Source organism: Lepus europaeus, chromosome 20 (assembly GCF_033115175.1).
Source record: "Lepus europaeus isolate LE1 chromosome 20, mLepTim1.pri, whole genome shotgun sequence".
NCBI classification, from domain to species: domain Eukaryota; kingdom Metazoa; phylum Chordata; class Mammalia; order Lagomorpha; family Leporidae; genus Lepus; species Lepus europaeus.
The window spans coordinates 33,265,835-33,279,499 of NC_084846.1; the positions used below are offsets into that span (position 1 = coordinate 33,265,835).

The following is a 13,665-nucleotide window of genomic DNA, read 5'->3' on the forward strand; positions in this document are numbered from 1 at the left end:
TTCTCTTCTCACAGGCAGCACCGTCTGAAGAAAAGAGATTTTTTCACTGGTCAAGTAAAACCACACTGCCTGCACCTCAGGCTGAGAGAATGAGGACGGCCTGTCCAGCATCCATGGCTCCCGAATACAGCAACACCGAGCTCGGAGCACATTTACTGTACTCTACGATCCCTGCTCCAGGCAAATTCAGGAGAGCAGTGGACACTGCTCCCCTCAGAGAGAGCTGGGCCCGGGGCTCTAACAGGACGCAGCCACTGAGGGCTGACCGTCCCTCCTGCCCAAGGCTCGCTGGGCTCCTGACCTTGTGGACGTGGGAGAGTCCCAGCCTCCAGCCAGAATGCTGCGAGCCGGGAGGCCCTGCTGGACTGAATGTTCCCCTTGTACCCCCAGGGCCATGATGGGGCCTAATGTCCAAGATGATGGCATGTGAGGGTGGGGGGCCCTGACAGGTCATCAGGCCATGAGGGCGGAGTCCTCGTGACGGGGTCAGAGCCCTCAGAACAGGGGTGGGGAACCTTTCTTCTGCCAAGGACCACTGGAATATCTATGACATCATTCACAGGCCACACAAAAATGATCAGCGTGCTATAGATTTATCAAATTCCAAGTCTCAACTGTGGTTGCCTTGACGGGGTCAGAGCAAAAGATTCTGTGGCCCTTTATGGCCTGCGGGCCAGACATTCCCCACGCTTGCCTTATAAGACATGAGGGAGCCTGCATAGTGGGGCAATGGGTTAAGCCACCGCCTGCAACACCAGCATTACACATGGGCACTATTTGGAGTCCCAGATGCTCCACTGCCAGTGTAGCTCCCTGCTAGTGCTTGCTATTTAAGCCTCTTGGACTCCCAAGGGGCTTATGTACACCCCCCCTTTGGATGCATTTGTGACAGCAGCCAGAACAGACTACACGGGTGCTGAGTGGAGGTGCTACGTGCTGCACTGACGTGGAGGCAGGTTTGCAAAGCTTTCTGACTCATGCCCATCTCTCAGTGTCTCACTCAGAGGAGGAGAAAGCATGATCTAACACAGACTAGGGTGACCCTCCCCCTGCAGGCCCTGGTATCCGGGGTTCAGCCACCTTCCAGCTCCGGGGCCCCGGGCAAGTCCTTCAGCACCCCTGCTTCTGGCTCCAGATTCTTCTGCTACCAAGCGGAACAAACGGGCCTGCAGCACTGGGCTGCTGTGAGAGTTAAATGGAAGAAGCAGGCCCAGCATGTCTCCCCGTGGTTCACTGCGCAGGGTCTCCCTGCCAACTGCTTCCCTCCCTAGATACTGGGTGGGAGACTGATCGAGTCTCTGATGTTGCTGTTAAACACAGAGGCAGCACAAGTCCGCCTGCTGCCCACAGGCAAAGGAGAAGGCAGTCACACGAAGGGAAAGAGGCAGGGAGCGTGGAAGCAGTCAGTGATCGGCTGGGGTGCGCCGACGCCAGCCGGGAGAGCAGATGGCTACATTTCAGGAACCCTGAGCCAATTGTTTAAGCGCCGGCAGTTCAACATCTGCCACGGTGGGAGTATTTACACCACGGAAACTGGAAACAGCCACGAATCAGGGCTGCCTCCACCCACCAGGCTGGGCATTAAACATGTGCTGGCGTGCCACTGACGGCCGGGTTCCAAGAGCTACCTAACTCTCCTCCTTGTTGGGCCCAGAGGCCTCAGGAGGACAGACAGACCTGGAAAGACGGAGAGACACCCTGGCATTCAGAAAAGAAATTCCCATGTTTATGTTAGCTCCTGCCAGCTGCCTGCTCCTTGGAACGAACCTCATGAAACAAGCAAACAGGTGTCTAAGTGCTCGGGTGTCTCCTCCATGGGAGAAAGGCGCTGGCAGCCCCAGCGGTCAGTGGGCCAAAAGCAAGGCAAAGCTCGCCACGTAGCATCAACATGACTGAAAACCAATCTTAAAAACACAGGCAACCGGCATCTATCTTCTGCCTCTATGTATTTCACGTCAGAAGATTCATACAGGGAGGCCAGCACTGTGACATAAAAGGTAAAGCTGCCACCTGCAGTGATGGGCGCCAGTTTGAGTCCTGGCTGCTCCATTTCCAATCCAGCTCTCTGCTATGGCCCGGGAAAGCAGTAGAAGATGGCCCAAGTCCTTGGGCCCCTGCACCTGTGTGGGAGACCTGGAATAAGTTCCTAGCACCTGGCTTCAGACTGGGACTGAACCCGATCTCTCTCTCTCCCCGTCTCTGCCTCTACTTCTCTGTAACTCTGCCTTTCAAATAAATAATCTTTAAAAAAAAAAAAGCCATTCATACAGGATGTGATCTTTTGTGTCTGTTTCTTTCACCTAGTGTAATACTTTCAGGATCACTTGTAACAGGTATTAACATGTTATTTACTGCTGAATAATATTTCAACCTCCTCTATTCTCTCTTCCTGCTATCTCAAAGTTTCCATCGAAGGCATACATCATCTTTTACAAAACGTGAGGTTTAAAACCTGTCCCCATTTGCATCCCCTACTTCGGGCAGCTGTGCCAAAGAATGGCCACGTGGTACCTGACCAGGTCCATCCCCAGCAAGGCTTCCGTCTCAGCAGCTGGTTCTCGGGCACTGACGGCTTCATTGGCGATGCACACTCCATGTTCATTGGCTCCCATTTCTGCCCCCCAAAGCCAGGCGGGTCTGCTTATCACTATGGCATGGGTCCTGGGGACTTGGTCGACTGAGATGTACGTGCACTGAAAAACAGAGGCAGGAAGAAGGCGCCGTCACCGCTGAGTTTCCACCTTGGGATGCACACAAACCATCACCTCAGTTACAAACAGAGCTGGAACAACAAAACCCTTCAGTATAACCAGATTTAAAAGACACCCAAGGCTCAATGCAGCTCACTGGTCTCCATGGGAGCGGCAGTCTCTCTGGCCCAAGCCAATCCATCCGTAGCGCCCAGGACTCTGGCAGTCGCCTTGAACCAGGTACTCAGCAGGTCGTCACCCTGAACATTCGGTGTCCACTCATCTGAACAGGCACAGGTGGCCGCCAGCCTTTCAACAGAACTCAGCTAGCTCTTCTCATTTGCAAAAATCCTGATAGATCATTGGTTTGCAAACTTTATTAAAGTTACCCATCCCCATCGTCAAAAGACATTTTACCTACAAGCCTAACACAGAAAGCAGACAGAAGGAAAGTGGCTTTAAATAAAGGAGGTCCCTGAGCCCCTTGCAATGATCCCTAGGGCTTACCGAAGCACAATCTGGCAACCTTCATCCTGCTACCTCCCAGGGTCCACATTAACAGGAAGCTTAACCAGAAACAGAAGAGCTGGGACTTGAACCAGACACTCTGATACGGGATGCAGGCATCCTGAGCAAACACTGCCCCTAATACTGACAGTGACCTACTGCAGGACAACATACACTGTGCCTTCCTGTCTGCCCCATCGGATTCCCACACTAGGCCAGCGAGGTGGGCACAGGAGGCGACAGTCACAGAGAAATGTGCCCGAACTGCATCACGTGCCCCTGGGGGGTGGGTGTCCGATCTTCTCCAGGCTTCTAGGTCTTTCTCTGGAAGATGAGGGAGCTCATTTAGATCAAACTATTTCTTCGAAAGTGTTTGTGAGCTCAGAACCCTTCCTTCACACAAGCTCTTATACAGCAACACACACACAAGGAGAGTAGTCAGAGTGCATCCAGGGACATGGAGCAGGCAGCACAGGACCAGGGTAGACGCCCATGCACAGCCCCGCGTGCCTCTTTCTCTTTTCTTCTTCCCTACATGGAGGCCCATGGTGAGGTACTGGGCAGGGCCAGTTGGAAAATCACTCCAGCAGACATCGATGGAGCCTCCTGACTCTGGCATGCCATGAGCCCAGGACAGGGACAGGGTACGGTGGATGCAGGATGCAATTCAGGGCTCTAAATTGCACAGCTCCTGAGCTCTCCAGGAGATTTTCAGCATCTTGAGCCACTGTCTGCACTTCCAACTGAGCAGTGGAAAGCACTGGAGGCACCGTCAGCTTAGATTTCTTTTTTCACTCAACACCCAGCTGTATCGACTGAAGGCAGCCCTCTGGGTTGCATTTTTCTGCATTGATTTCTCATAAGCTGCAAAGCTCCGGTGAGTGCTGAAACGCACGCAGCACACGGCCCCGTTGCCCAGGTGACATCAGGAGCTGCTCTGCACTGGGATCATGTCATTTCCCTTGATAAAGCTTTACAGACTGTAAGCTGAGTAAGCCCAGAGGGGGTCAAGAGACCCCAGAGTTCTTCATGGTAAATAGACAACAAAACACACTCTTGGAATGTTTTCCCCTATTTGGTGATCAGATTACTTTATTTGTAGAAATGATTCTTGTAGAGCTCAAAGCTGCCCAAAGAGGTAATCAATAGTGCTCTTCTGTGTTTTTCTAAGTGGAATTGAAGTTTCTGTCTTAACATTGCACACTTCCACAGAAAATGTAAGTGCAGACACTGGGCCACGTTTTCCAAAACCCCATCCCCACTAGGCACCAGTGACAAATTCTGTCTTGAAAATAATGAGTACAGGGCCCGGCGCTGTGGCGTAATGGCTAAAGCCACTGCCTGTAGTGCCGGCATCCCATATGGGTGCCGGTTCTAGTCCCGGCTGCTCTTCTTCCAATCCAGCTCTCTGCTATGGCCTGGGAAAGCAGCAGAGGATGGCCCAAGTCCTTGGGCCCCTGCAGCATGTGGGGGACCTGGAAGAAGCTCCTGGCTCCTGGCTTCGGATTGACATAGCTCCGGCCATTTCAGTCATTTGGGAAGTGAACCAGCAGATAGAAGACCTCTCTCTCCTCTCTCTTTCTCTTTCTCTCTCTCTCTCTCTGGCTCTACCTCTCTCTATAACTCTATCTTTCAAATAAATACAATAAATCTTAAAAAAAAAAAAAAAGAATGAGTCATAGGAAGGAGTTTCAGCTACTTGGGCTTGGATTTATAGTAAAGGTTTTTTTTTTTTTAAATGGCAAGAAGAGCAAAAATAGAAAATGGTTTCATTGATTTGTCCTTAAATTCATTTTTACATTATATATTTCCATTTTAGCAACTACTCAGAGAGCACCAACCACACTCAAAGCTTTCTGTGCTGCGTGCAGCTGGCAGAACGTCGGTGCTGCCCAGTCCCTGTGCTTCCTGCTCAGAGGAAAGAGAAGGCGCACATGCATCACCAGGACCTCCAGGCTAACGGCGTCACCGAGCCTCCCCACAACCTCAGCATCACTGGGCACACCTACTTGATACGGAGGGCATCTTCCCTTCCGAACCATTCTGTCCTACTCTATTTTTCCATCTTCCCACCCCAGTCCCCTCACCCTTTCAAGATACTACAGAGCTGACTCATTTATTTGGTTTCTTTTAAGATTTATTTATTTATTTGAAAGGCAGAGTTACAATGAGAGGGGGAGAGACACAGAGACAGGCCTTCCATCTGCTAGTTCATTCCCCAAACGGCTTCAATGGCTCAGCCTGGGCCAGGCCAAAACCAGGAGCCTGGAACTCCATCTGGGTCTCCCATATGGGTACAGGGGCCCAAGTACTTGGAGCATCTTCCACTGCTTTCCCAGGTGCATTAGCTGGGAGTTGCACCGGAGGTGCAGCAGCCAGGACTCGAACCAGCAATCATAAGGGATTGTGGTGATCATAAGGGGTGCTGGCATCGCAGGCACTGCTCCACAAGGCCGGCCCCAATGCACACTCTTTATGTGTGCTATCTCCCAGCTAGAACGGAAGCTCCATGAGAGAAGGGGTCATTTTTGTCGTTTAGGTCACTGGCATATTCCAAGTGTGGAACATAGTAGGCATCAGTAATCTTTTTTGGATGGACGTCTGAACAGACAGAAAGACAGATGGATGCGTCACAAAGCTCTGAGGAAGCAAAATCAAGATCCAAAGGAGAAAAGGCCCACATCCAGGTAGCCAGAGGCTTTATCAATGGGCAGCAATGGAGTTGCTCCTCCAGACAGCTAGAGATTCCAGAGCTACGAGCCTAAGAAAAGAGAAATGGGGGTGCCAAAGGTATGTTCCTGGTCCAGGGGCACCCCCAATGTGCACTGTGATGACATGCAGACATTGAACTGAGGGGCCCTGTGAGAACTGACTTATGGCCGGCGTCGTGGCTTAACAGGCTAATCCTCCGCCTTGCGGCGCCGGCACACCGGGTTCTAGTCCCGGTTGGGGCGCCGGATTCTGTCCCGGTTGCCCCTCTCCCAGGCCAGCTCTCTGCTATGGCCCGGGAAGGCAGTGGAGGGTGGCCCAAGTCCTTGGGCCCTGCACCCCATGGGAGACCAGGAGAAGCACCTGGCTCCTGGTTTCGGATCAGCGAGATGCGCCGGCCGCAGTGGCCATTGGAGGGTGAACCAACGGCAAAAAGGAAGACCTTTCTCTCTGTCTCTCTCTCTCTCTCTCACTATCCACTCTGCCTGTCAAAAAAAAAAAATAAATAAGAAGAAGAACTGACTTGTGAAGATGCTGGACATGCATGCACTTTTTTTAAGATTTATTATTTATTTGAAAGTGAGAGTTACACAGAGAGAGAAGGGGGGGGGGGGTGGTCCTTCCACCTCCTGGTTCACTCCCCAGTTGGCTGCAACGGCCGGAGCATGCACGCACTTTTGAGGCCAAACCCAGAATGGTGAGGAAGTAAAGGGGTCTCCAGTGAGGGCCTCGGGAGTCTGTGACAGCCCCCAGTGGCCCTCTGTCAGGGACACTAGAAGCCTGGGCCCAGCAAGGGCCCTCCTGACGCAGCTATGCACACCCCTGCACTGCGCCTTCAATCAGGCTGATCACACCCGGCCTGGGAGTGGGGGCGGGGCGAGGAGGGAGAACACACTGGTCCCACATAGCATGCTTATTTAAAATCCCTGTTTGGGAACAAATCTCACAAAACAAGGAACATTCACACCAGACATAATTAGCGAAGCTTCATAAAGTCAGCCAGCTAGAACATGAACTCCACAGGCTGTCTTTTTTTTTAAACTCACTGAGCTTGGCAATGGCTGCATTACTAAGGAGGCAGAGAATGAGAGGGACCGGAGGTCAGGGAGGAGGAGGTGTCACCAGGGAAAAATACCCGAAAACCCCTGAAGTCTCCTTTCAGCATGGCAAAACCAACCTTGTTCTCCAAGCCAAATTCCTATTACAAAATAAACACAGTGTTGGCCACTGAAGCACTGCACCAGAGGCCAGGTGTTGGGCCGAGCAGTTAAGACACAGGTTAAGACGTCCGCATCCCACCTCGAGCCTCTGGTACAATTCCCGGCTCCAAGTCCTAACACCGACTCCCTGCTCATGCAGACCCTGGGAGGCAACAGTGATGACTCGAGCAACTGGGCTCCTGCCACCCACATGGGAGACCCAGATTGAGTTCCTAGCTCCACTGGGAAGTAACCAGTGGATGGGAGCTCATTCTCAATCTCTCTCATTAATTAATCAATTCTTAAAGGTTTTTGAAAGAGGGATCCTCCTGGAGACAGTTCTGGTCTCAGCTTTGGTGTTTTTTTTTTTTTTTAATTAAAGATTTATTTTATTTATTTGAAAGACAGAGTTACAGAGAGAGGTAGAGACAGAGAGAGGTCTTCCATCCACTAGTTCACTCCCCAGATGGCCACAACGGCCAGAGATGCACCAATCCGAAGCCAGGAGCTTCTTCTGGGTCTCCCACAAGGGTGCAGGGGCCCAAACACTTGGGCCATCTTCTACTGCTTTCCCAGGCTACAGCAGAGATCTGGATCGAAAGAGAAGCAGCCTCCTGGTTCACTAGAACCAGTGCCCATATGGGATGTCGGCACTTCAGGCCAGGGCTTTAACCCACTGCACCACAGCGCCAGCCCCTCAGCTTTGGTTTTAAGCTGTTTGCATGGACTATGGCCAGAGGGGAGCATCTGTGTGGCTACCCCTCGGCCACTCGCAATCAGCCTTTCGCAAAACCAATCTGCCAAGTGATGGGACTCCCGGTGCCAAAGCCACAGAACAACACGAGGCTGCCCAGAGCAGCCAGCATGGAGAGACACACTGCCCAATGCCAGCCACGGGCCTTAAAGGAAGTGCCTGCCCTGGGCTTGCCACGCTCTCCAGAGGCTGCCTCCCAGCCAGGCTGGGGGGTAGCAGAGATGAGTGGCAAAGGAGTCCTGGAGACAAAGAGAAAGATAAGGCTTCTGCAGAGGCAGCCTTGTATCTGTCCAAAATGCAAAGCAAGCTCGGCTTCCCGGACACGCTATTCCTGGACCCCAGGGAGGGGAGGAACAGACACGCACAATAGACATTTCAAAAGATGAAGTGCAACCATTGTGCCTTCGCTACTGTATTCAGCTGGGAAGCACAACCCTGGCACCACCAGCGAAAACCACTGAGGGACGAGTTGATGAGTCAGCCACACTTCTGAGTAGGGGAGGTGCGGGGCAGGCAGGGGAATGGAGATGCTTTGGGCAAACAGTTTTAGCTTCAGAAAACCTGCCGCACTAATGCATCACTGTGCATAACCCCTGAGCACGGGCTGCCTGCGTGTTTTAATTGCTTTATCAGTGCCTTGCCTCCTACCTGGCTGGCTTTAAGATTTATTTTTTTAACTTTATTTGAAAGGCAGAGTGACACAGCGAGAGATCTTCCATCTGCTGGTTCATTCCCCTAGATGGCTACGTCCGGAATGGGCAAGGCCAAAGCCAAGAATCAAGAGTTTCCTCTGGGTCTCCCATGTGGTTTAGGGGCCCAAGCACTTGGGCCATCTTCCATTGCTTTCCCAGGCACATCAGCAGGGAGCTGGATCAGAAGCTGAGCAGCTGCGACGTGAACCAGCGCTCATATGGGATGCTGGTGTCAGAGGAGGTGGCTTCACCTGGTGAGCCACAATGCTGGCCCTGTATTTGACCAGTGTTTGGAAATGTGTCCTTCCTGTTCACATGTGTCTTCATGAAGAGGCAAGGAGGGGTGAACCTCAGAGGGCATCACCCCTCACTACATTTTAGAAGAAAGCATGGGGGCCAGCGCCATGGCACAGCAGGCTAACTCCCTGGCCTCCCATATGGGTGCTGGTTCTAGTCCCGGCTGCTCCTCTTCCGGTCCAGCTCTCTGTTATGGCCTGGGTAAGCAGTGGAGGATGGCCCAAGTGCTTGGGCCCATGCACCCATGTGGGAGACCCAGAAGAAGCTCCTGCCTCCTGGCTTTGGATCAGCTCAGCTCCAGTTGTGGCTATTTGGGGAGTGAACCAGCAGATGGAAGACCTCTCTCTCTGTCTCTCCCTATCACTGTCTGTAACTCTACCTCTCAAATAAATAAAATCTTAAAAAAAAAAACAGTGTGACATTTCCTGAACACTTTCGGATCTTTGGGGATGGGCACTTCAGAGGCCTGGGCTTGGAAGCAGATGTGACAGAGAGAAGCCAGGGAGGCACTTCTCACTCTACATAAGCCCCTGGCCCCAGGGCTGAAGAGAAGAACAGCGTACAATCTGCCCAGGAGCCAGAGAGCTCTGCACAGCTCTCTCTGATTCCAGAATGATCTGTGCTTTCCAATGATAAGAAACCACCTTCAGACCCTCCCACACACAGACACACACACACTACACCAACATGGCCTCCCCGTAGACGATGTCACTAAGAACACCACCAGCCATCACGGATTGGTAGCATTCTAGTCTTGCAAGTATTTTCATTGGTGGAAAAAAGAGAAATGGTCTCTCAAAAGCCTGCCCCAAACAGGAAAGTTACCCTCCAATAACAGAATTCAGGCTTCCCAAGTGGCATCTTTCTTAGTATACACACCAGTTCCAAATCTAACTTTTTAAAATGTAATTGTTATTAATTTACTTGAGAGGCAGAAAGAGAGAGAAGGAAACAGAGAAAGCTCCCATCTGCTGGTTCACTGTCCAAATGCCCAAAATAGCCCAGGCTGACCAAGGGCAGAAGCCAGAAGCAGGAACTTAGTTTACTGTCACAACTTCTCTCCAGATCCTGGGAGGTTACATTTAGGACGCAAGGGGAATAGATTAAACATTTTACAAACACCCACGTTGTGTGACACATGCTAGGCACTGTGTGTGTGTCATGTGTATCTTTTATTACCTGAGGTTTAGTCAAGGAGTGTTACATGCAGGCCATCTGTACCTGCCTAGAACACTGGTTCAGGAGTCAGAGACCTGAAGTCTGAGTACCATTCGGAGAGTTACCATCCCGAGATCACCTCCATAGAAATAGTAGCATTTGCCGGTTGATAATTTTAAGAACACTTTAAAAGTAAGACTTACCAGTGCTTATATATTGTGCCAGGCACCATTCTACACATTTTACATGGATTAATTCATTTAATCTTTTTTCTTAGTTTCTAAAGATTTATTTATTGATTCGAAAGGCAGAGAGAGAGAGAGATCTTCCATCCCCTGGTTCACTCCCCAAATGGCCACAACAGCCAGGGTTGGGCCATGCCAAAGCTAGGAGGATCAACCAGGTTTCCCACCTGGGTGGCAGGGCCCCAAGCACTTGGTCCATCTGCTGCTGCTTTCCCAGACACATTAGCAGAGAGCTGGATTAGAAATGGAGTCAGGGCCAGCGCTGTGGTGTAGAAGATTAAGGTTCCATCTGTAGTGCTAACATCCCACGTGGACTCTGGTTCAAGTCCTGGCTGCTCCACTTCTGATCCAACTCCCTGCTGATTTGCCTGGGGAAAGCAGCTAAACTGACCCAAGTGCTTGAGCCCCTGCACCCCTGTGGGAGACCTGGAAGAAGCTCCTGGCTCCAGCCTAGTCCAGCCCTGGCCATTGCAACCATTTGAGGAGTGAATCAGTGGATGGAAGATCGATCTCTCTCTCTCTCTCTCTCTCTCTCTCTCTCTCTCTCGATCTCTTAAACTCTGCCTTTCAAATAAATAAATAAATCTTTTTAAAAAAAGACATAAAATTACACTGTCAAGCATCTTCACCCACGAGCTGGAAACTTATCTACACAAAAGTCTGCACAGGAATGCTTGCAGCAGCTTTACCCATAATGGCCAAACTTTGGGAAGCAACCAAGATGCCCTTCAGCGGGTGAATGGATGAGTACACTGTGCTGCATTCAGACACTGGAAAATTCATTGACAAAAAGACAGGTGTCATCAAGCCCAGAAAGACACAGAGGAAACGTACACTCACACTGAAAAGTCCATGAAGGCAGTCTAAAAAAGGGTACGTGCGTACGATTCCAAACACATGACATTCTAGAAAATGCAGAAGTCTGTAGACAGGGACAGGATCAGGGATGTCTGCCAAGAGCCAGGAGGGAGGAAAGACTGCACAGGAGAGCACAGGAATGTAGGGCAGTGAGACTACCCTCTAAGACCCCAGGATGTAAGATGCAGATCACTTTCCACGAGTTCAAACCCACAGAACACACAACACAAGGTGTGTGGGTGCAGGTCACTGTCCACGTATGAGACCACAGAGCACACAACACAAGGCATGTGGGTGCAGGTCACTGTCTAGGTATCAGACCAGGGAGCACACAGCACAAGGTTCAGTGGACACAGGTTACTGTTCACGTGTCAGGACCACAGAACACACAATACAAACAGTGTACAGCATGGACTCCAGTGGGTAAATATGCATCAATATGGGCTCATCCATCCTAACAAACATATCTTACATGCACAAGAAGCTAACAATAGTGAGGCCAGGTGAGGGCTACATGAGAACTCTGTTTCCTGTTTATTTTTCTGCAAATATAAAATTGCTCTTTTTAAAAGTCTGATAACTTAGAGAGAGGAGGAGGAAGGGAGGGAGTAGGACGCCAGCTGGGGAGAGCACTGAGTGCTTCCACAGCAGCCTGGACTCTCACCCTCTAAACAAAGCCCAAAAACTTCTGAGAAGGGAGTGGCAGCGATGCATTCTGGGAAGAAAATTCAGGCAACCTTGTAGGGATAAGGCATCTGCAGACCAGTGAGATGACAGCAGAAGGGTGCTGGGGTTGGTCTGGATGAGACAAGGGCTATGGAAGAGGGGACCTGGGAAAGGAAGCAGTGCGGCTTGGGGTCCTCTGTGCCTGCATTTCCAGGAATGAGTGGGAAACCAGGGGCCAGCCCACATCAACCGTGTGGCAGGCGAGGGTGCTGTCAGAGCAACAGGGGCACAGGAGACGGAGAACAAGAACTTGGTCTTGGACCCCTGAGGTTGGACATGTACAAAGGCAGCTCAGAGCACAGGTGGAAACTTGGGGAAGAGGCCAGGTCTAACTACAAGACGAATGAGGAATCGACTGTGGTACCTGTCACACAGCACCTCTTTATGCAAAGGGACACAAGTGAACCCACAGTGTGCACCTGCGTAATGATGCACCACGTGTTACTCATAAAGGAAATCTAAAGTCTATCTCTTAACACAATTGAAACCACGAGAGTAAAATATTAAGAGTTCTGGGGCCGGCGCTGTGGGTAGCAGGTGAAGCCGCCAGTTGCAGAGTCGACATCCCATATGGGCGCCAGTTCAAGACCAGGCTGCTTCACTTCTGATTCAGCTCTCTGCTGTGGCCTGGGAAAGCAGTAGAAGATGGCCCAGGTCCTCGGGCCCCTGCACCCACGTGGGAGACCTGGCTACGGATCTGTGCAGCTTCACCGTTGCAGTCAACTGGGGAGTGAACCAGCAGATGGAAGACCTCTCTCTCTCTCTCTCTCTCTCTCTCTCTCTCTCTCTCTCTCTCCCCATAACTCTTTCAAATAAATGAATAAATCTTTTTTAAAAAATATTAAGAGTTCTTTCATCTACCCCCAAAAAGGACAGCCAACATTTATAAACCATCATTCCAGGCATATCTACAAATGACTTTTGTGCGATGCTGTAGATACACTACTCAACAAACTACTCAAAAGCTGGGTGGTTTGAAACTACCAAATGTGATGCTCACAAACACAAGGGAACAGGCATGGGGATGGCCAGGAGAGGGGATGGAGTCCACACTCCCGTGTTGAGTCTGGGGCCACCCTAAAGGTCAGACGTGCAGGCACCTGCAGTTGACACTGGCTCTGGGCCGGGGTGGATCCCAGTCCTGCTTTAGAAGAAATCGGATCCCTGTGCTCACTGAACGTGGTCTGAGTTCCTCCCAGCCTGATGGACACCTGGGCTCTTGGGAGTTGAGACAGACAGACAGATGGACAGGCAGAAGCTCTGCTCTTTTACGTCTAGCCCTGGAAGTCACACTCCCCTGCTTCTGCCATGCTCCACTGGTCAGAGCAACCACAGGCCCTCGGAGAGCCTCAGAGCCAGGGTGTGGGACTCGGGCCCCATTCCTCCTTCTCCATGGGAGGAGCTGCCCTTTGCTATGCAGAAGTGCATGTGGTATGGCACTGTGTGTAGCCACCTCTGGGAATTTAATTCTGTCCATGTGAGAATCAAGGGAGCAACTCAGACCGAGGAACTCCATCCACATCAAGTCCACTGTGCTCTAGGGAGAGAGAGAAATGGCGAGCCCAGCCCTCTCCCTCACCTACACGACAGGAAAGGGCCTCCGAGGCCGGGGTCTGGCCCAGGTCAGAGGCTCACGGTGAACTCACGGTAAATGCCCTGTGGGAGACGTCGGTCCCTGCCCAGCTCACACACAGTGGAGGCCAAGCTCAGCTCAGCTCTGCCGTGCATTCCACCACCTGGGTCAAGTGCATCTGCAACAAGCACTCCTCCCAGGGCCCTGGTGCCCTTTGGGGCTCATGAGTGAATTTAAAGGACTGAAACAGAACCAGT

General features: G+C 51.3%; 1 protein-coding gene across 1 annotated transcript in view; it reads right to left on the bottom strand.

Annotated features, from left to right (window-relative positions):
• The window catches only part of SCRN1 (secernin 1), a 65,533-nt gene that overhangs the window by 23,167 nt on the left and 28,701 nt on the right, over nt 1-13,665 (bottom strand). Inside the window, exon 3 of the mRNA XM_062178595.1 lies at nt 2,512-2,693. Coding sequence (XP_062034579.1) covers nt 2,512-2,693 — 182 coding nt within the window. The remainder of the gene's footprint in view (nt 1-2,511; nt 2,694-13,665) is intronic.